Below are 23,962 nucleotides of genomic sequence, written 5' to 3'. Positions count from 1 at the left end.
GGTGGGCAGGGAGTTGACCAGAGGCCCATGCCCTCATTCCTTCATTACTCATCAGATTTGTCAGCCAGGGGTGTGGGGTTCTTTACCAACTCAAGGTTAAAAGGATCTCTCCGGGTTTTGTAACAGCTTGTACTTTATTACATATGCAACTCTGCTATATCTGCCAGTTGATCCCCCTCCCTCTGAAGCATCAGCTTAGTGTTATCAGCCCCTCCTGGGACCAGTGAGCTGCCCCGCTTTCCTTCCAGGGCAGAGTAGATAGAATCCCTCAAACAGGTAGTGGGCAGAGGGAGATTTACAACTGATCATCACAATCATCTTACAAGTATTTACGCTTAAATCAGCACCCTTGGGGAGTTGAAAAGAGTCTTCAGGATGGGATGGAGTGAGGCTGCTCTTCATCCAGGGCCTCAGAAGGTGGAGAAGAAGAGCACATCCTGGGATTTAGTGTGAGTGGGGCATGTCCACCCCAAACTTGTTCTGGTGGGCGATGTTCTTCACTTCTAGGAGAGCCTGAGGAGGCAAGAGAGGGTAGGGAAGAGAGAGTGAGGACCCCTCCTCTACCTCAGCCAGGAGCTGCCCCCGCACCAGCCCTCAACCACCCTTCCAGACTATCTCACATGCAGAGGGGTCTCCATTCTCCCCTTCCCCAATCACAGAAGGTATGTGTGTGAGGGTATGCGCGCGTGCACGCATTAGAGGGTCTGCCCAGGACCCACCTGGTGGTGGACATAGGCCTCACAGTTATAACACCAGGTAGACAGATCAACGTAGCTAAGGACCAGCGGGTGTCCTGACCCTTCGTGGTGTTGCAGCATATGGGCACTGATGTAACGACCGCAGTAGACCTGGGGTTGGGGAGTGAGTATCGGGCGGGGATCAGCACCCACCTTCAGTTTGTTCCTGGGCCAACCTCCATCCCATCCCCTTACTCCTCCACTGCGTACCTGATAGCAGGACAGACACACCCAGTTCTCCTGGAGTGCTCCACAGTCCTGACAAGGTTGGGTCACGTCCAGGCCGGATTCGGGTATGGGACATACTGCCACCAAATGGGGACACCAGGGCAGAGGTGTCACGGCATAAAAGACGGCCTGGAATGGGTGAAACTGAGTAAGCTAGGGACTCCATCTCCCTATTACAGGTTCCCGCACGACGTACTCCTCCTATCTGGAGGCGCAAATGGGCAAGAGAAGGATGCCACAGTCTCCTCCCTGGTCCGAGCTCACCTGGTCAGTGTTAGCACGGACCTCAAAGCTCTGCATCAGCACTGAATCATTTATGTCCTGACCTCCAGCTGCCTCTCCCAGTAGCTTCTCCTCTTCTGGGATCTGAGATTCTGGTGCCTCCTGGGTGTACAGAGGCAAGAGATGCATCTGAGAGGCCAGATTCTTACCCCTTCTTCCCCCTACCTGGGTGTGATGCATCTTACCTCAGCCTTGCAGTTTATTTCCAAAGTCCTGAGATTCTCAATCAGCTCATTGGGGGATATTTGGGATGCGGCCCCTTGCTCAGGTGAGGCTGGTAGAGTCTGGTTGTCAGTACATAAGGCTGAAAGGGTTTGGGTTATCTCAACTACCCCAGCAGTCTCCTCTGAGGTGGTCTGGTCCAGCGTGGCCCCTCCTGTGTCTGCCTCGGAGGTGGTCTGGTCCAGCGTGGCTTCCCGTGTGGGAGCCTCCGAGGACTGGTCCTGACTGAGCTCCACCATAGCAGTCTCTGACTTAGCTTGGCCTAGAGTGGACTCTTCCACAGATGATGCCGAGACAGCCTTCCATGTGCCTGCATCCAGAATGTTCCCTTCTGGTGTGGTCATCCTCTTAGCTGAGTCAGGGTTGGCTGGTTCGGTCACATTCTTGGTGACTGACTTAGAAAGGGAGGGTTCCTCCTTGTCTTCCACCTCTGGAACAATGGGAGGGAGATCCTTGAGTGTGAGTGCTATCCCTACCCTGTCTCTGATCCCTGCCCTCCCCTGGGCCCCCACTGCCCCCAATTTCCCAGGCCTGCTCACTCATGACCCGTAAGCTGCGCCAGTATCTGCGATGGACTCGGATGGTCTCAGTGATCGAGGCCAGGGCCCCTGATAGTGGGGGCCGCGACAAGGTCAGCAGTGGTGGTGGGTCCCCAAGGAGGGAGCGGATGCAGGCAGCCATGGACTCTGAGATGGATGTCAGGTTATAGCCACCCTTTAGGAGAAAGGGGAGGAAAAGGTATAATGGGGGGCCCTCATGGAATCTGGGAGGCAAGATGTTCTGTCGCCCAACACCCCTTCAGGGCCCTGCACGACTGTCAGAGGGGCAGCACCCACTGCGTGAGGTGGTTGTTGAGGGAGAGAAATTATGATGTAAAGTACAAGATAATAATTACCACAATAATACTGAGGGAACATTAGTAACAGCAGAGATTCATTAAGTGTTTGCTGTGTGCCAGACCCTATTCTAAGCACTTTATGTGTATCGACTCACTTAATCCTTATAACCACATGTGCTCAATCTGTATAGGAACCCCTTCTCTCACATTCTACAGGAACCCCAGTCTCTGCTCTTTCTACAGATAAAGAAACTGACGCTCAGGGTGGCTAGATGATGCAGGGGAGGCCCTAAGAGCTGGTTAGAGGCAACACTGGTGGTGGGAGCTGGGCTATCTGATGGAAGAGTTCATGTTCTTAGCCATTCCCTTGCCTGCCACAAGCAGTCCTGGGCACACTGCGGGACTTTATAGCAGCCAATTAATCTCTGTGAGTGACTGTCCTTATCTGCAAAGTAGTGAAAACAGCAGCACATGAAGCTGCCAGGAGGGTTAAGCTACTGTGTGATGACTCACACCGATGGGAAACTACTTATACGTTGCTCACCCTATGCCAGGCACTTTTCCATGAGTATCCAGCCCCATCTTACAGATGAAGAAACTGAGGCACGGGGGGCAGGGGCACTGAGTAACTTACAAAAGGTCAGTAAATTTATTTTCTCTTGGAGCTTGCTAGAGGCAGTTTAAGTAGTGATAAAAAGCGTCGACGCCAGGGCCAGGCTGCTTGGGTTCAAGCCCTGGCTCTGCCATTATTAAATGTACGACCTCTGGCTGGGCACTATGCCTCTCCGTGCCTCAGTTTCCCTGATCTGGAGAGAGGAAAATGACGAGCAGACTACCTCTGCAGGCTGCTTTGTCAAGTAAGTGAATTAGCAATACACACAAAGTGCTGAGAAGAGTGTTTCGCACATACTGAGCACTCGACGCTGTGCAGCTAGAGGTATGACTAATGCCTAGTATGTGCCAACAATTCCAGGTGGGGACACTCAAAGCAGATTTTAGGAAACTGTCCCGAGTATCACAGCCAGCCAGCAGAAAGGGCAGGACTTCAAGTCATCCAAGCCACCCTCTCACCAGGGGAAGAGGGACCGAGAGAGTTACCTCTAGGATGAGGATAATGCGGCCATTGGCAAGGCCCATCAGCAGGTGGGTGAGGTGGGCATAGCCCTCAGGTGACACGTGGCAGCCCCCCAGCGGGTCTCCCCATGCGGCATCAAAGCCTGCTGAGACTAGCACCAGCTCTGGGTTAAACTGGAGCAGGGAGAGAAGAGACACATGGGCGTGAGGGTGGAGGCCTGGGTAGACAGGTGAGGGCAACCCAGACATACAGAGATGCAAGTCAGAGAAATGGTGACATGGGACCTGAAGACTGGGAGGTACAAGCCCAGAGCCCCGAAAATAGGAAGGGGAGGGCATGGAGACACAAGACAGACAGACTCAGGTTCACAGAGGCACAGAGACATGGAGACAGATCAACAGAGCTACCATGGACACACCAAACACAGACTTAGAGGCACGACATACAGAGACATGGAGACATTTCCAGAAATGGACAGTTGGGGACATGAGGCAGAGTCATATGACTGAGACGTGAAACTTGGAGACTCAGATGTCAAGAGATGGTAAAATGGGACATATGCGCACAACACAGGGATTTATACACACAATGCCAAAGGGAGCTGCACACATGCTTCCATCACGGAAGATGACAACACAAGTGCCACACACAGAAAATGGTCACTTACCCACATACAATCAGACAGTAGCATACAGACTGAACTAACATTGTAGTAATCACACACACACACACACACACACATCATTATCTCGCAGAAGGGACAGTGAGCCACAGCCGTCCCTGCACATATACAACCACAGATGCGACTGTGCCCACAGGAGGTGGCTGCTTGCGCACACACACAGTCACACATGCACGGAAGCGAGTCACAGCTGCTGTGCACACTCAGACACACATACACATCTGCACAGAGGTCACAGAGCTGGTACTTCATCTACCCCCCGCCCCCCCCACACACACACTGCACACAGACCAGGTGGTCACCTATAGCCACTCAGGCAGAGTCAGGCAAATATATACAGGCCACTGCCAGTCAGAGATACACGAACAGTTGTGGCAGACAGGCAGAGAGTTGACTGTCACATGCACCCTTCCACATGCAGAAAGCCACACACCAGCTGTCACACGGAGAGCAATGTGCAGTGACATACGGTATCACAGCCATCAAGGAGAGAAACGGTGGTGACAAAGAGCCATTTGTGCAGCCTCATGCACATACTCCCCGCCTTGCACATTCAGTTCCACAGCGATGGCTGTCTCACGGAGCCACCATCACACACAGACAGGCACTAGTGACGGCGTACGCCTAGGACTCATATACAGGTACGCACACGAAGACCACCCCCATGTACCCAGAACTCCCTTACAGTTTCGCACGGAGAATGCAGTCACGTGTGGCAGAAATATGTCAAGGCCATCACAGAATCACATTCCCCGGTGGCCATCACGACGGCCACCCACAGGCCGTCTCACGGGATCAGTCACCCAGAAGTCAGACGCGCGCAGACCCGCTGTCACCCACACAGCCGCTGCCACACACATCCTCTATTGTACCTCGTAGGCAATAGGAAGCACCAGGCGATGCCAGGCAGCCAAGTAGTCGGCGTCACCCACGCGAGGTCCATTCCAGGCCACGTTGACAGTGAAGCCAGTGCCCGCGGCCCGGCCTATCTGGCTGCTGGCACCCTCCTCCCCCATGGGAAAGAAGGTGCCGTGATCATATCGGTGCAGGGAAATGTACAGCACGCTGCCAGGGTGGGAAGGAGGACCATGGCTGGTTAGTGCTCTCCCCCCACGCCGGAGCCTGAGGCATGGCTCACCCACCTTCCAGACCACACCCCAAACCCTTGCCCCAGGCCTCACCTGGAGTCCTCCTCAAACATATGCTGAGTTCCATTACCATGATGGACGTCCCAGTCCACTATCAGGATCCTGGGGAGGGAATGGCTCCTCAGTTAACCTGGGACACTGGCCCCCTGGGAGAGGGCAGGGGCTAAACCCCTGGGGTCTGTCTGCAGGAGTATTTATTGCTGGTGGCCGAACTTTGGGTCCCTGGGGAAAGCAGTGGGTGGCGGGGCTTGCGAGTCCTATCAGAATAAGGATGGGGGCACCTGGGTGGCTTAGTCGGTTAAGCGTCCCACTTTCGCTTAGGTCATGATCTCGCAGTTCGTGGGTTCGAGCCCCGCATTGGGCTCTGTGCTGACTGCCAGCTCAGAGCCTGGAGCCTATTTCGGAGTCTGTGTCTCCCTCTCTCTCTGACCCTCCCCTGCTCACGCTGTCTCTCTGTCTCTCTCTCCTAGAAATAAATAAAAATATTAAAAAAAAAAAAAAAAGGATAAGGATGAAAGCCGGAGCCTGGGTCCTGCGGTCTTCACTATGGGCCCAAGCAAGTGCTCAGGGCCAGAGCCCTCCCCGACCCTGACCAGTATGGTTAAGTATGGAGAGCTGGGATCTTGGGCTTCCTGAAGGAAGCACTGGGGGCCTGGACACCAAATTCTGTCAGGATAGCCATCAGGGGCCAGAAATGATGGAGCAGGGGGACCCTGGATCTTGTTTTAGAACTGTGGTACCTGGGTACCACAATCTGGGGGTCCTATCTGGGTAAGCAGTACAAGGCTAGATCCTTGCTCCTGCTCTGGAGAAGTGCCGGGCATCTGTACTCTTGGGGATTTCTGGGTTAAGTCCTGGGGGGCTGCACCGTAGGGCCTGCTCAGGAGGCACTGGGCTGGGGGGGTCCCAGGGAGCTCTCACCGCAGCGCCCGCCCACTGAGGGCCTGGGCATGGCGAGCAGCCACAGCCACAGAATTAAAAAAGCAGAAACCACAAGCGGCATCCCGCTCGGCATGGTGTCCTGGGGGTCGCACCACAGCGGTACCATTCAAAACCTGGGGGAGGAGCAGGAAGCAAAGATGAGACCACCTGCCCTCACTGCTTTCTCTCCCCTTTATTCTCTTCTTCCGTCCTGCCACTACCCCCCACTGCTAGGGGGCCCCAGCCTGCGGCCCCCTTCCCCCTTCCCACCGTACCTGCCTCCGGTGAGCGGAGGTCCTCCTCTCCACTGGAGCCCTTCCCCCGTGCCCCTCAGGCCCAGCCCCACCTCTCAGAGCCACCTCTCTCCAGCCCCCCACCTCTCCAAAGCTGGCGCCCCACCCCAGGGAGGAGGTACCTCTCCCGCCAGCACAGCCTCCACCAGGCGGCAAACGGCGCCAGTGGCCAGTTGCGCACAGGCGAAGGTGCTGGGGCAGATGTAGATGGAATCAAAGTTGGAGCCCTCGCGGTGCAGCTCTCGGGTTTTCATCTTCTCTGTGGCCCGCAGACGACCCACGTACTCGGCACTGGAGGCACAGACAGGGCACAGGGGACAGCCAGGTGATTACAGCCGTCCCTCCACGGCCCCTCCCGTGTCCCACAGCAGCTCCACCTACCGGGGAGGGAGAGCCCATGGTGCTCCAGCCCCCAGGGTGGCCTGTTTGCACTGAGGATCCACCCCCACCCCAGGCAAGGGTGTCTGACCTGTGGCAGGTGAGGAGTTCGGCTTCGGTGGCAGGACGCGCAGGCAGTGTGAGGCAGCGCCCCGCAAGGCCCAGCTCCTCCAAACGCTGCATGATCCGTAAGACTCGCTGAGGCATCTCTGGGTGGTGGCTGGGGTCGGGAGACAGGAGCCAGGGGCAGGGCTTAGTGCTTGGGGGGGGGGTGAGGGATCTCCCCGACCACTTCGAGGGTGGCCCTCTGACTACATACTTATCCCACAAGTTGTGGTGGCCTGTCATCCGCTGGTCATAGACCAGCCCCGTGCGAGCCTGTAGCATGGGCCATGTCAGGATTGGGAGCGCTGGGGGCTGCCACAGTCCCTCTTCATCCTTCTCCTCCGTGCTTTCCTCCTCCAGGATGTCCTCCTCTGGGGTCTCAGCTGTAACAGGAGGCCACATTCACTCCAGTCCCCAACTCTGGATCCCTGTGATACTCTGGAACTTGGTTTACCCAAATGTAAAAAGGGCTGGGAGGCCTGAAACCGGTCTGGTGAGAGAGAAGGCCTGACTCTCCCCCACCAAGGGGCCTCAGGAAAGTCAGAGTGGGGTCTGGAAGAGGATCTCTCCCAAGAGTTCATGCCATGCTTGACTCCCCACCCAGTCCTTTCCCTGCCTCCTACCTGATCTTACAAGGACCTCCCAGAAGGGCTCCAGGGCTTCCAGAGAGCAGCAGAGTGATGCCAGGGCACTAGAGGGCAGGGGAGGGGAAATGTGACCAAATGGCTAATGGATAGACAGTGAGGGTCCCGGTTCTCCTCTGCCTGGGCTCACCTTGGGCAGGGGGCACCAGGGGACTCCAGTATGGGGCACGGGTCTCCCAGAAGGGTGTGGAGTGAGGCACTGACGCCCTCAGCCAAGGAGCGGAGGTTGTAGCCACCCTGGGAAAGAAGCGTGGGGGCGGGTGTTAGGAAAGAACCAGGTGTTACCAGGGAAGAACAGTAATAGTAATACTAGGGTGCTGACTACGCATCCAGCAATGAGGAATCTGAAGGGTGACTTACATTTTGTACACCGAACAGTGCTATGAGGTGATCACAATTATGATGCCCATTTTACATAAGGGAAGCAGAGGTACCAGGAAGTTCAGGGGCTTAGGCGAGGTTGTCCAGCTATTAAGTAGAAATGCTGGGACAGAAACCCCTGCCTGACCTGAAAGCTTTGCTCTCACGTCCTCCTGGATCCATGGGCTGAGAGATGAAGTGAGTCACTCACCTCCAGAGACAGGATCAGCTTGCCTCCTGCCAGACCCATGAGCAGGTGGGTTAGCTGAGCGAATCCCGCTGGAGTGGCGGCCATCTCGCCCTGGGGGAACATGGAGGGTCAGCCCAGCTCCGTGCAGCCCCCTGCCACCCACGAATCATCCCAGGGAGACTGCCTTACCTTGGGGTCCCCTTGGAGGGCATCAAATCCAGCGGCCACCAGGACCAGCTGGGGCTGGAACTGAGGGGGGAAGGGACTACATGAGGCCACGTGCCCTCACGGCCCATCCCTCAACATCATTCCTGTCCCAACACCCCCCAGACTCCCAGGACCTCAAGGGCGACTGGCAGAAGGAGGTGCAGGAAAGCGGCAATGTAGTCAGCATCTCGCATCCCCACCTGCAGACAGAGTGGCATGATGGGGGATGTTCTGACCCCTGCCCCGAACTGGCTGAAGGGCAGGGCTGGGCCCCATACTGGGGGCAAAGGGCAGGCAGACACTGACCTGGTTCCAAGGCACATTGATGGTATATCCCTGGCCATGGCCAAAACCTATGGTGGACCAGTTAGAGGCCTTAAGGTGGGGCCAGAACCGACCCTGCTCATAGCGGTGGATGGAGAAATAGAGGACGCTGGAGGGAGAGAAAAAAAAAGAGGTGGGCGGCGGTTAAGAGTCAATTCCCCCAGACACCCCCAACCCACAACTCCCACCACTCACTCAGTCACTTGCTCACTCTCATTAATTTCCCCATTAACTACTTAATCTATGCATTGGTTCATTCTTCCATTCAGTTGCCAACTTACTGATCCTCCCATTCATTAATTTTCCCATTTATTCATTACCCCACTCATTCATTCTGATCTACCGAATGCTTCCCTTTGGCAAACACTGCTGCCTCCCTCAGTGCCCAATCAGTTCTAGTTCTGAGACCCTGCCGGCTCTGGGATCTCACCCAGCCCCCAGGGATCCTGCTGTGGGGGACTCAAAAATCACACCAGCCTCCCCTACTTCTGTGACCAACATGGTGGCAGCAAGTCACAGGCAAGTCCTGTGATGTTGGAAGCCCAGGTGGGACTTACAGCTCTTAGCAGGCAGGATCCAACTAAGGTAGAAAAACATCAGGCCCAACTGGGGAACTTTGTGTTGCCCCCGAAGCAAGGTGTGGGGACTCTGGGGCTAGGGGCCAGGAGGCATGGGACTTGGTTCTGTGTGTAGCCGAGGTGAAGTGGGGGTGCTGGCTGAGGCTTCCTGAGGCCAGTGAGGAGGCCCGTTCCTTCTCTCCAATACCTTACAGGGCATCTCTACTAATTCTTGTATTTTATTTTATTTATTTTTTAATGTTTTTATTTATTTTTAAGAGAGAAAGAGAGAGAGAGAGAGCACATGTCCATGAGAGAATGGGGCGGGGGGGGGGAGTGGGGAGGAGAGGCAGAGAGAGAGAGGGAGACAAGATCTGAAGCTGACTCTGCACTGACAGCAGAGAGCCTGATGTGGGCCTTGAACTTGTGAACTATGAGATCGTGACCTGAGCTGGAGTCAGTCACTCAGCCGATTGAGCCACCCAGGTGCTGCTACTTCTTGTATTTTATAGGTGAGAAACTGAGCAGTGAGGACTGATACATGGAACAGACACTGAAGACACATAGGTACATGTTCTGATAGAAAGTCCAGTAGGAGGTTGTGTGCGGGAGAGCTTCATTCTGACTGGGGTGACCAAAATGAATAATCTCCCATCCATCCATCCATCCATCTATCTATTCATCCACTTGCTGTCTTGTTCCAGAAAGAATTTAAGGCAGCAGTTTTTTTCTTTCTTTTTTTTTTCAGGGAATACAAGAAATAGTGGTAAGCAATGAATCTAGACCAACTTAGTCACATTTTAATAAATTAGGTTGTGAAATTTCATGCAACTGATATAGAGAGATTCTTGAAATTAAATTAAAATATCTAGGAAGTGGGGAATGAAACCCATGTGAATGTTCTAGTCTTGAGTAGGTGGCAGATGACTTTTTTACTTTTAACTCTGATAAATATCGGTTTTAAACTTTTTTTAAAGTTTATTTCGAGGTGCCTGTGTGGCTCAGTCAGTTAAGTGTTGGGCTCTTGGTCTTGGCTCAGGTCATGATCTCATAGTTCGTGATTTCAAGCCCTGAACTGGGCTCTGTGGTGACAGTGAGCCTGTTTTGGATTCTCTCTCCCTTTGCCCCTCCCACTCCCTCCCTCTCTCAAAAAAACAAAAACAAAAACACCCAAATACCAAAAAAAAAATTTAGAGCCACCCAAGTTCCCCTCTAAACTTTTTGTAAAAATAGAGAATCCCAAGCAGGCTCCATGCTGTCAGCGCAGAGCCTGACTACATGGGGCTCGATCTCACCAATTGTGAGATCATGACTTGAGCTGAGATCAAGAATTGTCACTTAACCATAAGCCACCCAGGGGCCCCTAAACTTTTTTTTTTTTTTTTTTTTTAGTAAGTTAACGAGTAGAGGAAGACAAATACACAGTAAGACATAAAGATGATCATTAGGGAAGAAAGGAATAAAGAAAATATTGGAAGAAAGCCAATCCCATGAGACCCACCAGAGCCAGCAGAAGAATGAACACCCAAGGAAACTAAGTTTATAAAGCACATAGCAGGAGGAGGAGGTTTTAAAATAAGTTCCACTAATTTCCAATGAAAGAATGATGGACTGATAGCACACGTTGACCTCTTTGCTCTTTCACAATCCCAGTCAAAAGACAGTAAAGGGAACTTTAAACAGGTATCATCCCAGAAAGACAGAGAATGGAAGAAAGGATGTCAGACAATTAGAGACTTCGACAAATCTCTGGAAAATAGTCTTTGAGGCCCCAGGGGACACAGAGGGCCCTCTCTCGTGCTGAGCAGGTCAGGGAGGGCACCCCAGATAACCTGAGGTTTTCTTTCTGGAGAAATCAAGTACAGATCCAGGTAAATATACACACAATCAATTCTGAATAGCTAATTCACTGAATGACCAATTCACTAGGTTTACTTCTTTTTTTAAGTTTAGCTATTTATTTTGAGAGAGAATGAGTGAGTAGAGCAAGGGCAGAGAGAGAATTACAAGCAGGCTTTGCACTGTCAGTGCAGAACCCTACGCAGGGCTTGAACTCATGAACCATGAGATCATGACTTGAGCCAAGTCAAGAGTCAGATTCTTAACCGACTGAGCCACTTAGGTATCCCTACTTGTTTATTTTAACTACCTAACTTTAGTTTACCTGTTTTTGTCATCTTTGTAATAGTATTTTAAGGCCTGATCAATTTGTCTCCATCCAGGACCCTGCTGATGGAGTTAAGAGCCTGAGGGATGGAGAGCTAGGACACTGAAGGGCACAGGTAAGTGGTTTTTCTCATTTATACATTCTTACTCATGGAAGAAGAATGCATTGAATATATTCACAATTTTTCATATCTGTGGATATCGTCAATGATACATCCACAAAAGAACACAGCTGCAGCCTCCAATGGATTTACTAAAACAAAAAGAATGATTAATAACATCAGAGAATTATTGTCAATTTGCTTAGAGATGATACTATGGCTATGCTTTTTAAAAAATTAAAAAATATATGCTCTATGTTTTAGAGATAAACTCTAGAATATTTAGAGAAAAAATGATATGGTATCTGGGATTCACTTCAAAATATTACAGGAAGATGGCAGTAAGGGCAGGTAAAGATGGTCAGTTGAGTTGATAAATGTTTTTTTTTTTTTTTTAAGCACTCTGCAAGAGTGGAGCCTGATGCAAGGCTCAAACTCAGGAACCTCGAGATCATGACCTAAGCCGAAATCAAGAATCTGAAGCCTAGGGTGACTGGGTGGCTCAGTCAGTTAAGCGTCTGACTTGAGCTTAGGTCGTGATCTCACGGTCCTTGAGTTTGAGCCCTAGCATCGGGCTCTGTGCTGACAGCTCAGAACCTGGAGCCTGTTTCGGATTCTGTGTCTCCCTCTCTCTCTGCTCCTCCCCTACTTGCGCTCTGCCTCTCAAAAATGAATAAACGTTTAAAATTCTTTTAATTAATTGTTTAATGTTCATTTATTTTAGAGACAGAAAGACAGAGCACAAGTGGGGGAGGGGCAGAGAGAGCCAGAGACAGAATCTGAAGCAGGCTGCAGCCTGAGCTGTCAGCACAGAGCCTGACGTGGGGCTCGAACCCATGAACCATGATATCATGACCTGAACTGAAGCCGGACACTTAATTGACTGAGCCACCCAGGTGCCCCAAAAACTTAAAAAAAAAAAGAATTGGAAACCCAACCAACTGAGACACCCAGGCACCCCGAGTTGACAAATCTTGAAGCATTCAATTCACGAAGGCAGAAATGGACAAAAGAACATAGGAGGAAGAAATTAATAAAAATTAAACAGAAAACATCATGAAATATAAAAATATAAAACAGTGGAGATGGCCAAAAAAGCCAAAACTGAATTTGAAAAATAAGTACAATTGACAAGTGTTTGGTAAGGCAGAGGGTAAAAAACAGAGATGCCACCTCAAGACCAGACCTTTTTCTCTCTCTCAGAAAATAAATAAACTTGGGGAAAAAAAAAAAAAGCAATTATAGGGGCACCTGGTTGGCTCAGTGGGTTAAGCATCCAACTTCAGCTCAGGTCATGATCTCATAGTTCATGAATCCGAGCCCCGCGTTGGGCTCTGCGCTGACAGCTCGGAGGCTGGAGCCTGCTTCCAATTCTGTGTCTTCTGCTCTCTCTGCCCCTCCCGCACTTGTTCTCGTTCTCTCTCTCAAAAATAAATAGATATTTTTAAAAATTAAGAGAAAAAGAACAGATCCCCATTTTTCTGGCATTTGGCAGGACTCCACGGCTTCCTGCCCACACTCCCTAAGGTTGAGACCTGTCAGTGGACACTTCCTGCCCCCATCCTAGGGAAATAACCTCTCAGGAAACAGACTCCCGTGCACCACAGTAGAGCAGCTCCACAACAGCCACCTGCCACAGTGCTTTATTCTTCAGTATAAATGCCAGTTAAGAACTGCTAGACATTTGAGGAAAACCGAGAAAATCTTAAAGCATATCTTTCCCTTTCCTTCTTTCTGTTCTTAAAAAAATTTTTGAAATTTTTATTTTTGGGAGAGAGACAGAGAGAAACAGAGAAAGAAAGTGATCAGGAGAGAGGGACAGAGGGAAAGAAGGAGAATCCCAAGCAGGCTCCATGCTCAGCACATGTGGGGCTTGATCCGTGGCTGTGAGGCACAAGCCGAGCCAAAATCAAGAGTCAGATGCTCAAACAATGGAGCCACCCAGGGCCCCCCTTTCTTTTTTCTTTTAGTGTGTTTTTTTTTTTTTGAGAGAGAGACAGACAGAATGTGAGCAGGGGAAGGGTAGAGAGAGGGAGACACAGAATCTGAAGCAGGCTCTAGGCTCCGAGCTGTCACACAGAGCCTGAAGCGGGGCTTGAACTCACAAGGGGTGAGATCATGACCTGAGCTGAAGTCAGACGTTTAACCTACTGAGCCAACCAGATGCCCTGCCCCTCTTATTTCTTATTTATTTTAAAAAATTTTTAAAGTTTATTTATTTATTTTTAAGAGAGAGAGAGAGAGTGAGAGAGCAATCACAAGTGAGGGAGGGACGGGGATAGAGAGGGAGACACAGAATCCGAAGCAGGCTCCAGGATCCAAGCTGTCAGGACAGCACCCTACATGCAGCTCAAACTCACAAATGGGCACCACCCAGGTGCCCCCCTCTTTCTTTTTTTAAAAGAATCTTTAGGTTTTATTATTTTTTATTTATTTTTATTTAAAGTAGACTTCACATCCAGCATGGAGCCCAGTGTGGGGCTTGAACTCACAATCCTGAGATCAAGACTGGAGCTGAGATCACAAGTCAGACATTTAACCAACTAAGCCACTCAGGTGCCCCAAAGCACTTCTAATTACTACTCTATAAAAACATGCTAAGAGGGGTGCCTGGGTGGCTCAGTCAGTTAAGCATCAGGTCATGATCTCATGGTTTGTGAGTTCAGGCCTGTATCAGGAGAGCTTGAGCCCTGCTCCGGGTGAGCTCAAGCCCCTCTTCAGGCTCTGTACTCTCTCATGCTCTTTCTCTCAAAAATAAATAAATAAAGTAAATAAAAATAAAAAAATAAATTAAATAAAAATTCTTAAAAAAAAAAAGCACGCTAAGGAATGAGAGGGCATAGAAAAAGAGAGGAAGAAAGTGCTTTTGGAAATTTAAAGAATCTCTAAATACCTAATTGTCAAGGGCTTGAAGGTAAAGTTGAGGAAATCTCCCAAATACTGAATAGAAGAAAATGTCTAAGGATTTAAGAAAGGCATGTATTCAGATGTAAACTGTCTGCGTACTGCTAAGCAGAATGAAGTGGGGGGTGAAACTTCAGAACAGCAGGAATAGAGAGAAGAATCTATAACCTTTGGAGAGGGAAACAGATTACTCAAAAAGGAATAAAAATCAGACATCTGTCAGCAACATGGAATGATGAAAAATAATAAAGCAATGACTAGAGAATAGCCAACCTAGATTAAGTAATGAGCCACAGGAGCTCAGGATCTATGGGGAAAAGGGGGATTCTATGTAGTAGGTTTTAAAGAAGAGAAGATAAAACAATTATTTGGCAGTGTCCCTACTGACAAGGACCTGCTCAATCACTTTCTGCAGGAAGGGTAAGTTGGTACTGCCCTTCTGGAGGGAAGTATGGCTGTAGAACCTAGACTTTTCTTTTTTTAATGTTTTATTTATTTCTGAGAGAGAGACAGCATGAGCAGGGGAGGGTCAGAGAGGGAAACACTGAATCCGAAACAGGTTCCAGGCTCTGAGCTGGCTGTTAGCACAGAGCCCGACGCGGGGCTCAAACCCACGAACCGTGAGATCATGACCTGAGCGGAAGTCGGACACTCAACTGACTGAGCCACCCAGGCGCTCCGAACCTAGACTTTTAAAGCACGTCGACCTTCTGACCCAGCAGTCCATTAATGGAAATTTTACACTCAGAGAAGTATAGAATTATGTATTTTTAAATTACATATTATAAGAATTATATATATACACGTGTATATATATAAAGTTATGTATTTCACCATAGAACTGTCTGTTAATAGCAAAAACTGGAAAGCACCATAAATGTCCCAGGGATAAATGACCAGAGGTACAGCCATAAAATGGGATACTCAACAGCCTTTATAAAGACAGAGGTATTTTTAAGAGGCACTAATATGGACAGGTGTCCATGACATGTGGTTAAAAGCAAAAAGCAAGTTGCACAGAACAGAGGATTGTGCCATTAGGCAGTGCATTAACAATGATAATAATGAATATTCATACATCTAAAGGAAAAATTCTGTTTCAGAATATAACCTAAACTATCAACAGTTATTTTGGAGGTGATAGGAATTATAAGAGACTCACTGCTTTAGACATTTCTGTATTATTTAATTTTTTTAAAGTTTATTTATTTATTTTGAGAGAGAGCGAGCGCGCGCGAGCATGAGTGGGGAAGGGACAGAGAGAGAGGGAGAGGTTGCCAGCATGGAGCCCAACACAGGACTTGAAATTCAGGAACCGAGAGATCATAACCTGAGCTGAAACCAAGAGTCGGACGCTCAACTGACTGAGCCACCCAGGTACCCCTGTATTACTTAATTTTTAATAACTTCTAAAATATGTTTTATTTATTTTTGAAAGAGAGAGAGAGACAGCGTGACCAGGTAAGGGCAAAGAGAGAGGGAAACACAGAATCTGAAGCGGGCTCCAGGCTCTGAGCTGTCAGCACAGAGCCTGACGTGGGGCTGGAATTCATGAACTGCGAGACCATGACCTGAGAAGAAGTCAGATGTTTAACTGACTGAACAACCCAGACACCCCTGTTTAAGTTTTTTATACAAGCACTTTGCAGTAGTCATAATCAGGAACATAAAGTAGTAATTTGAAGTTTACTCCAGCCCCAAGGCAAACTAGTGAACAAGAGCTCCAAACATCTGTGGGCTCAGATCTCATCTCTTCCACTTCTTCTCTGTGTGACCTTGTATCCTGTAAGCCTCGGTTCTCCCATCTGTAAAATGGGGGACCCAATAGATCCTGCCTCAGACTGACGAGAGAAAGCAGACAACGTAGAGAGTAGCACAGAACCTGATTCCAAGGTGGGCCCAATGAATGTGAATGCCTTCCCTTCCCTTCCCAGGCCCCTTTTGGCTGGGCCTGTAAAGGTGGGGGGTGGCTGGGAGTCTAGCTGGGAGTCTAGCATCTAGGATGTCACTTAGGGCCTACCTGGGATCCTGGTCAAAGGTGAACTGGGTTCCTTGACCATGGTGAACATCCCAATCCACGATAAGGACCCTGTGAGGAGGACAGAGGACGACACTGTGTAAGAGGATCAAGACGTATCTGGGGAGGTGCCCAGACCAGGATACCCCATGCCACCCCCATCATACCCTCCCTGCTACTTGCTGCTGACCTCTGAATGTCATGCTTCTGTTGAGCGTAGCGGGCAGCCACGGCCACGTGGTTGAACATGCAATACCCATCCATAAGACTGTGCTGGGCGTGGTGTCCAGGAGGCCTGGGCAGGACAGGGAAGGCCACAGATTGGGGGTAGGGGGCCCTCCTCTGCAGAGATGGACTCTTCCCTTGCTCCCCAGTTCTAGACCACCAACTCCCCCAGTGCCGATGCCTACAAATCTGCCAGGAACTGAGTAATTGGCCCCCAGACTCTCACCCCCACTCTACTGCTCTCCCCCAAAGGAAATTTGATAACATTTCATTAAAGTTATCAATGCGTAGTGCTCACGTCAGCAGCACATATACTAAAATTGGACCAATACAGAGAAAATTAGCACAGTCCCTGCACAAGGATGACACAAATTTGTGAAGTGCTGCTTGTTTTTTCACTATATTGTACACCTGAAACTAATAAAATGCTCTATGTTAACTACACTGGAATTAAAGCCTCAAAAAAAGTAAAGTAAAAATTATCAATGCAGACACCCTCTACACCCATTCTGCTCCTGGGGATGTAGCCCATATTAAATATTAAAAAAAAAAAAAAGTAAAATAACATGTTTATAAATGGATAACGGTATTTGCTGTGACATGTTTTGGAAACAGCAAGTGATTGGAGAGAACCAAAATGCCTATTTCTAGGGAGCTGGTTAACTTCCTGTGCATTTGCACAGTGGAGTTCTACACAGGTGTAAGCTACCTACTGTTAGAGGAACGCTTTCCAAGGTGTAGAAGTGAAAAATGCACGGTATGGAAGAAGCGTGTTGAGTGCATTTGTGGCTAAATGCACTCCATTTGTGGCTAAAAAAGGGGAGGGAGGGGAAAGGCTGTATTTTCTGCATTTCATCAATCCTGGGATGCCAACGATGCCAAGAAATGCAGTGATTTCACATGCTAGTGATAAAACAAGATGCTGCTAACTGAATTCTGAGACACCATTGTTAAGATGAATTGGGATTTTTAAGATGATAAAATCTAGATCTTAGCATTGATGGAATATGGCATTTACTCCATGAACAGGCACAGAATGTTTCTGGGAGGACACATGAGTCACTGGTTACCATGACTACCTCCAGCAGAGGAAGCAGGTGTCTGGGGGATGGGGGTTGGGGACTTTTTTGGTACCTATTCTTGTACCTTTTGACTCTTGAACCATATGAATATACTACCCATACCAATACATTTTACATTTGAGGGAAGGAATTTACTTTAAATATACAAACCCAAATGCTGGTGGGTCCTACCTGATGATGGCCATGCCATTCCGTATCTCCTTCCCGAGGACAGCATCCACCAGCCTGAGCACAGAGCCTGAAGCCAGGCAGGCACAGGTATAGGAGTTCTGAAGAGACAGTGGGAGCCATAGAGGGAGTAAGGGGGATGGCAGCCTTGTCCACTCAGCTGCTCCTCCTCAGGACGGGATGGGCATGGGGATGGGAAATCCCAGGACTGCCACCACCCTCTGTTCTCCCAGTTCTCATCCATACCGGATGTAGATAAACTGAGTCATAGGTGTCTGCTAGGATGCGGAGCTCTCCCTCATTCATGTACTGGGTCGTCTCCATCAGGTCAATGTATTCTAGGCTGGGGACAGAGACAGGATGAGATTTAAGGGCCTGCCTCCCTCCTGGGTCTGAGTCAGGGCCCTGTCCCTTCCCCATATGAGCCGTGGTCAAGTCAGGCGCCCTCAAATGTCAATCAAAGGGAACAGCTGGGATATGGGACACATTCCCTGCTTCTTCCCTACTGCTTAATTCCAGTAATAGCCCTTGCCCTGCTCTAGCCACAATAAATCCTACCCCCAGGCCACTGGCCATACTGTGGCCTCCCTTCCCTCAGCTTCCCTCTTCACCTGACTCACTCTTTCTCAGCTCAGATGTCCCCTCTGACAGGCTAGCTTTCCTTGAATCACATCACATCAGGGCCCTTACTCTGGGTTCCTGCAGCCTCATGGGGGAAACCCCTGATCATCCTGTGTACACATCCACCATCTGTTTACACACTAGACTATAATAACAATAGCCTATCATGGGCTGATGACCTAGCAGGCCCTTCCCAAGAGCTTCTATTTACTAGCTCCCATGTGATAGGCGATTGTGAGATTTGGAGAGGCTCAGCCACTTGCCCAAGGCCACAGGACCCATGACATTCCTTCCCAAGGAATTCAATGTGCCCTGGCAGCCTCCTCCCCATCCCTACAAAGTTCCGAAGCCTTCCTTCACCTGTGCACCAACATCAGCTCGTCCTTTTCAGCAAATCGAGCCTAGGGAGACACAGAGAATAAAGTGCTGAGGCACCAGCCACACCCAGGCTACGCCAGCTTCTGCCCACCACCCAGTGTCTCCGCTGGGGCGACTCACCTGAAAGGACACACAGCGGTCCAGGAGGCCCTCCTGGATCAGCTGTTCCTTGATGGCATGGAGCCGTTCAGGGCCTTCAGGGAAGCTGGGTTGACAAGAGACACGCACACGCACACGGACACTGGTGAGCATCACATCTGTTCCTGCACATCTTTCCCATCCACCTTTCCACAGCTGCTCGTGCCAGAATTCTGGAGTCATCCCTGGCACCTGATGGTTCTGCTCTCGCGATAGATCCAGAACCTGCCCCTCGCCTTGTCGCCCCCACTGCTGCCACCAGAACCTCCCACCTGTGCTGCTACACTCAGGTCCTCACTGGTCTCCCTGCTTCTGCTCCCGCTCCCCCAAAAGTCCTTCCTCCACACAGCAACCAGACATTGGTTAAAACCCAAATCAGGTCATGTTCCTCCTGTACTTAACACCTTCTCATGGCTCCTCTCTCATTCAGAGTCAAAACCGAAGTCCTCTCCATGCCCCAGAAAGCCAGGAAACACTTGCCCCTTAGCCTCTTAGATACCATCTCCTAGGCTCTCCCCTCACTGACTCTGCTTCTCCTGTACTGGTCTCCTCCCTGTTCCTCACTCAAACCAAAATACTTTTCAGCTCTCTTCCATGCCTGTGTTTTTAAAAACAGGTCCTGGCCTCACAAACCATGAGATCATGACCTGAGCCAAAGTCTGATGCTTAACCGACTGAGCCATCCAGGCACCCCATCCCTGAATTAAAAAAAAAAAAAAAAAAAAGTTTAATGTTTTATTTATTTCTGAGAAAGAGATGGGCAGCGTGCACAGGGGAGGGTTAGAGAGCGAGACAAAGAATCCAGCAGGCTCCAGGCTCTGAGCTGGCAGTCAGCAGAGCCTGACGCGGGGCTCGAACCCACAAACTGTGAGATCATGACCTGAGCCAAAGTCAGACACTCAACCGACTGAGCCACCCAGGCACCCCTCCCTGCATTTTTAAAAACACTCTCCTCCCAGGGGCATCTGGGTGGCTCAGTCAGTTAAGCATCCAACTCTTGATCTCTGCTCAGGGCATGATGTTGCAGTTTGTGAGTTTGCGGCCCGCATCAGGCTCTGTGCTGACAGTTCAGAGCCTGCTTGGGATTCTATCTCTGCCCTCCCCTGCTCTCCCTCTCTCTCAAAAAATAAACTAAAAAGCAAACCACTCTTCTCTCAGATGTCTCCATGGCTCGCTCCCTCACCTCCTTCAGATCCCTGCTCAAAGATCAGAGAGGCCTTCCCTGACCGTCCTATTTAAAACTGGATTCCCCTGGGGTGCCTGGGTGGCTCAGTCAGTTAGACGTCCAACTTTGGCTCAGGTCATGATCTCACGGTTCATGGGTTCAAGCCCCGCGTCGGGCTCTGTGCTGACAGCTAGCTCAGAGCCTGAAGCCTGTTTTGGATTCTGTCTCTCTCTCTCTGACCCTCCCCTGCTCATGCTGTGTCTCTCTCTCTCAGAAATAAACAAAACATTAAATAAATAAATTAATTAATTAAATAAAACTGGATTCCCCTTGGGGCACCTGAGTGGCTCAGTCGGCTGGGTATCTGACTTTGGCTCGTGTCATGATCTCATGGTTTGTGGATTTGAGCCCTGTGTCAGAGCCTGGATCCTGCTTCAGATTCTGTGTCTCCTTCCCTCTCTGCCCTCCCTGCTCACGCTCTCTCTCTCAAAAATAAACATACATTAAGAAGAAAAAAACAACGGAATCCCCTCAAACACATTTTCTGCCACTCTCCTTCCTGCATCAGTGTTTCTATGCAACACCTCTTTCTAACACTCAACATTTTCCTTTGGCTGGTTGACTGTCTTCTCCCTCCAGAATGCAAGCCCCATGAAAGCAGGGGTTCTGTTTGTTTTGTCTACTGTGGTGTCCCTAGCTCTTTAGGAGATGGTAGGTATGTATTCAATAGTGAAGTTTTTTACCATCATGAGTCTTCTGTTGGGATAAGAGAGACCAATATAAAACTGCTAAACACATGAAGTATGACAGTGAATGAACAGTGACACCAGCTGGGACTATCCCAATGATCAGGTGGGTGGCCAGGCAAAGCCCTCTGTGAGGAAGTCTCCTTGCGAGGTGAATGTTGACGGGGAGAAGAGAAGGTGGAAACGAATCTCTAAAAAAGGGACCGGTCAGGGAAAAGACCCAAGCTGAGAGGGCCTGGCATCTTGGAAGCCCAGCAAGGGGACCAGTGTGGGTGAACTGAAGCAAAGCGAGTGAGGGGGAAGATTGGCTAATGAGGTCACCAAAGTGGTGTGGAGCCAGATCATGTGGAACCTTAGAGGCCAGAATGAAGAATTTGGACTTTACCTTGAGGGCAACGGCAAAATCCTGAAGGAATTTAAGAAAGAGAACATCACTGAAACTAACATAACACTGTATGTCAACTGTACTTCAATTTAAAAATGTAATTAAAAAAGAAAGAAAAAGGGGGTGCCTGGGTGGCTTAATTCATGATCTCATGGTTCGTGAGTTTGAGTCCTGCATCAGAGTCTCTGTTGTTAGCACGGAGCCTGCTTTGGGTCCTCTGCCTCCCTCTTTCTCTCACCCCCCCCACCCCATCAAAACCAAATAAAAACATTTTTAAAAATTAAAAAAAAGAAAGATAACATCATCTCGTACATATATATTTTTGGCTTCTTTGTGAAGAACAGGCAGCAGGGCTGAGGGCTGAGGCTGGAAGAAGGGGGCCGGTGAAGAGGCCTCGGAAAGTCTAGGGGAGTGATGGTGATGGTGGCAGGGGAGGCGGTGAGGAGAGATCAGATACTGAATACCCTTCTAACATAGAGCCAAGAGAGTTCGCTGATGGATTTACATGTGAGCAAATGGGAGGCATAATTCTGCCATTTCAGCATGAGTGTCCTTTCTTCAAGGGAGTCTTCTGTGACCCCTGGATGCTAGTTTAGGGTCCTAAACATTCTTGAATCCCCTGGTCTTAGGTCATCTTTCATCAAACACCTCACACTGCTGTTGGCTGTTTGATGACTGGCTCTCCTACTCAGCTTTCAGCTCCATGAGAAGGGACCTTGTGTGTCTTGTCTGACATCTGTGTTACCAACTACTGAACACAGTGAATACTCAGTAAGTGTTGGCTAAATGGAAAGAATCTTTTCAAGCCTAAGCCTCACCTCTCTAAATCGTGGGCTTCCAGTCTCTAGGCCAGCGTATTAATGGATTCATTCTTGCTAATAGGCTCTAAGTGTGTTTATTTGTGTGGTCAGGGGACAGCCTGGAGGAGCCCGCCTCACCTGTCATCCCAGAGGCAGTGGAATTCATTTAGCTGCTCATCGAACACCAAACCAGTGCCAGACAGTGTCTTGGCCTCAAGGTTCAGATCCTGCAGGGGGGGAAAAAAAAAGGGGAGACACCAATCTATTCAGGGCCTGAGTCAGAAGGAACACACCATACTGTCCAGGAGGGAGAACCACAGGGTTTTGATGGTCACAAGAGGCTAAATCCATTGAGGCCAGGCTACTCTCACCAGCCCTTGAATGTTCACGATTAGGTCTTGCTCCGCTGCTTGGCTGAGCTTCTTCATTCTGCCTTTCTTCTTTACCTCTGCTAGACTAGGGCTGGAGGAAAGCACGGCACCCTTCTTAGCACCTCGCTTCTGCCAAACAGAGAGAAGGGTCAGATTCCAGTGCGCGGCCCACTGCTCCTCCCCCCAGATCAGGGCAGGTCTGGGGCCTCACCGAGGTGACGCTGGAGTCGTGGGGGGGCGAATGAGGGTTATGCCTACTCCTTCGCTGCCTGGTTGTGGTGGAATCTTGGCCCGTGGAGGTCATGGTCGGGGAGACTTCACCCCTGACGCGGTTCTGGGCGGTGGGATGATGGTGACCATGAACCAGCTGGAGTGCCCGGAGGACCCCACACCCCAGCCCCTTCCCAGGCCCCGCCCCCTATGCAGTCTCCATCCCTTCTGATTCCCCACCGCCTTCTAAACTCCGCCCCTTTCAAGGCCCTCTCCTTCCACTGGGGTGTCCCTTCCTCCTGGTCCCGCCCATCCGACTAGGCTCCACCCCTTTAACACTATTCTTTCCCTTCTAGAAGTCTTGCCCCAACGCCGAGCAATAAACCGCTAGCCTCAGTCTGTCCTATGGCCGGCCCTTTTCAGCTAGTCACCACCCCTTCCGCTCCCCCAAGCCCCATTTCCAGACTCTCATTCCTCCGCCCAGACCCCACCCCTTCACAAATCTGCCCCTTCCAGCTAATCTCCCAGGATAATCACCCACCCTTTCACTCAGCCAGACTCGGACCCAGCTCCGGCCCGGACTCCACCCTTAACGATCCACTTAGCTCCACCCCTTATCGGGCCGGACCCACACCTTCCACTTGGCCAGATCCCGCCCCTAACGTTTCCACAAGCCCCGCTCCTCAGGGGACTGCCCCTTTCCTTCCACCAGATCCCGCCCCAAGCTCAAACCCTAGCCCTCAAGATCCACCAAACCCCTTCAGCCAGTTTCGGGCCGCCTCCCGCCAGTCCCCTCCCCCTTTCTGCCCCCTGTTGTCGACGCCGACCAATCGCTTCAGCTCCACTCACTGGGTGCGGCCCTTTTTTCAAACTCCGCCCATGGCTCACGCAGCGAAACGCCTGGCGACCAGCGGGGCGGCGGGTGCTTGAGGCCCGCTTTTCCATTGGGCCGGTTTCTCTACTGCCCGCCCAATCCCTCCCACACTGCGTCCCCGAGCGCGGGGCTGCGCCTCTCCTGCAGGCCACACCTCCCGCGAGCTCACAAATGCTGTCAGCGCGTCACAGCGCCGACGCTGGGCATACCGCGCCTGCGTAAGCCCGCGCCTCCGGTTCGAGGCGGTCCTCGGGCTTAAGCTCGCGCCTCCCCCAGCCACCACCGCTGTCATAGTCCTGGCTGCCGTGGCTGCTGTCCCTCCGTCCTTGTCCAGTCACCTTAGGAGTCCTCCGGACCCGCGCCTACTGTGCCGTACGAGGACTCAAGTGAGGAAGCAAGCGAGAGAATTAGGAAGGGGCG

The 23,962-nt window shown here is 50.5% G+C and overlaps 1 protein-coding gene and 1 non-coding gene across 8 annotated transcripts; one reads left to right on the top strand and one right to left on the bottom strand.

The window, feature by feature from the left end:
* Window positions 1–116: 116 nt before the first annotated feature.
* On the bottom strand, window positions 117–23,961 carry HDAC6 (histone deacetylase 6). Of its 7 annotated transcripts, none has more exons than XM_039218277.1 (29): window positions 23,881–23,961; window positions 22,670–22,792; window positions 22,459–22,587; window positions 22,226–22,314; window positions 18,974–19,058; window positions 18,836–18,876; window positions 18,101–18,197; window positions 17,858–17,955; window positions 16,570–16,674; window positions 16,383–16,451; window positions 8,617–8,743; window positions 8,445–8,510; window positions 8,293–8,352; window positions 8,125–8,214; window positions 7,684–7,790; window positions 7,533–7,600; window positions 7,124–7,292; window positions 6,896–7,024; window positions 6,549–6,717; window positions 6,134–6,267; window positions 5,246–5,314; window positions 4,937–5,129; window positions 3,406–3,555; window positions 2,009–2,183; window positions 1,433–1,899; window positions 1,230–1,349; window positions 948–1,094; window positions 720–848; window positions 117–513 (listed from the first exon to the last, which is right to left on the bottom strand). In XM_039218277.1, exons 2-29 carry the CDS (start codon window positions 22,760–22,762, stop codon window positions 445–447), a joined length of 3,444 nt encoding a protein of 1,147 aa, XP_039074208.1. In that variant the 5' UTR covers window positions 22,763–22,792; window positions 23,881–23,961; the 3' UTR covers window positions 117–444. The 7 variants fall into 7 exon arrangements, with proteins under 7 accessions (XP_039074208.1, XP_039074211.1, XP_039074207.1 ...); XM_039218280.1 differs by having other exon boundaries at window positions 22,459–22,584; XM_039218276.1 differs by lacking the exon at window positions 23,881–23,961 and adding an exon at window positions 23,518–23,592.
* Window positions 16,895–16,999, top strand: LOC120221045. Its single transcript, XR_005525714.1, has one exon. It is a non-coding gene; the product is annotated as a U6 spliceosomal RNA (small nuclear RNA).
* Window position 23,962: the final 1 nt, after the last annotated feature.

Source organism: Hyaena hyaena, unplaced genomic scaffold, assembly GCF_003009895.1.
Source record: "Hyaena hyaena isolate Hyena2069 unplaced genomic scaffold, ASM300989v1 scaffold_754, whole genome shotgun sequence".
Classification (NCBI taxonomy): domain Eukaryota; kingdom Metazoa; phylum Chordata; class Mammalia; order Carnivora; family Hyaenidae; genus Hyaena; species Hyaena hyaena.
The sequence above is the reverse complement of the archived record's forward strand: the minus strand, read 5'-3'. Positions and strand labels throughout refer to the sequence as shown.

Excerpts from the sequence above, each read along its gene's own strand:
- HDAC6 (XM_039218277.1), bottom strand. The coding sequence starts at position 22,762 with ATGACCTCCACGGGCCAAGATTCCACCACAACCAGGCAGCGAAGGAGT. Across the intron at positions 2,184-3,405 it reads GCATTATCCTCATCCTAGAG|GGTGGCTATAACCTGACATC; the intron begins GTAACTCTCTCG and ends TTTCTCCTAAAG. Across the intron at positions 1,900-2,008 it reads GCGCAGCTTACGGGTCATGA|AGGTGGAAGACAAGGAGGAA; the intron begins GTGAGCAGGCCT and ends CCATTGTTCCAG.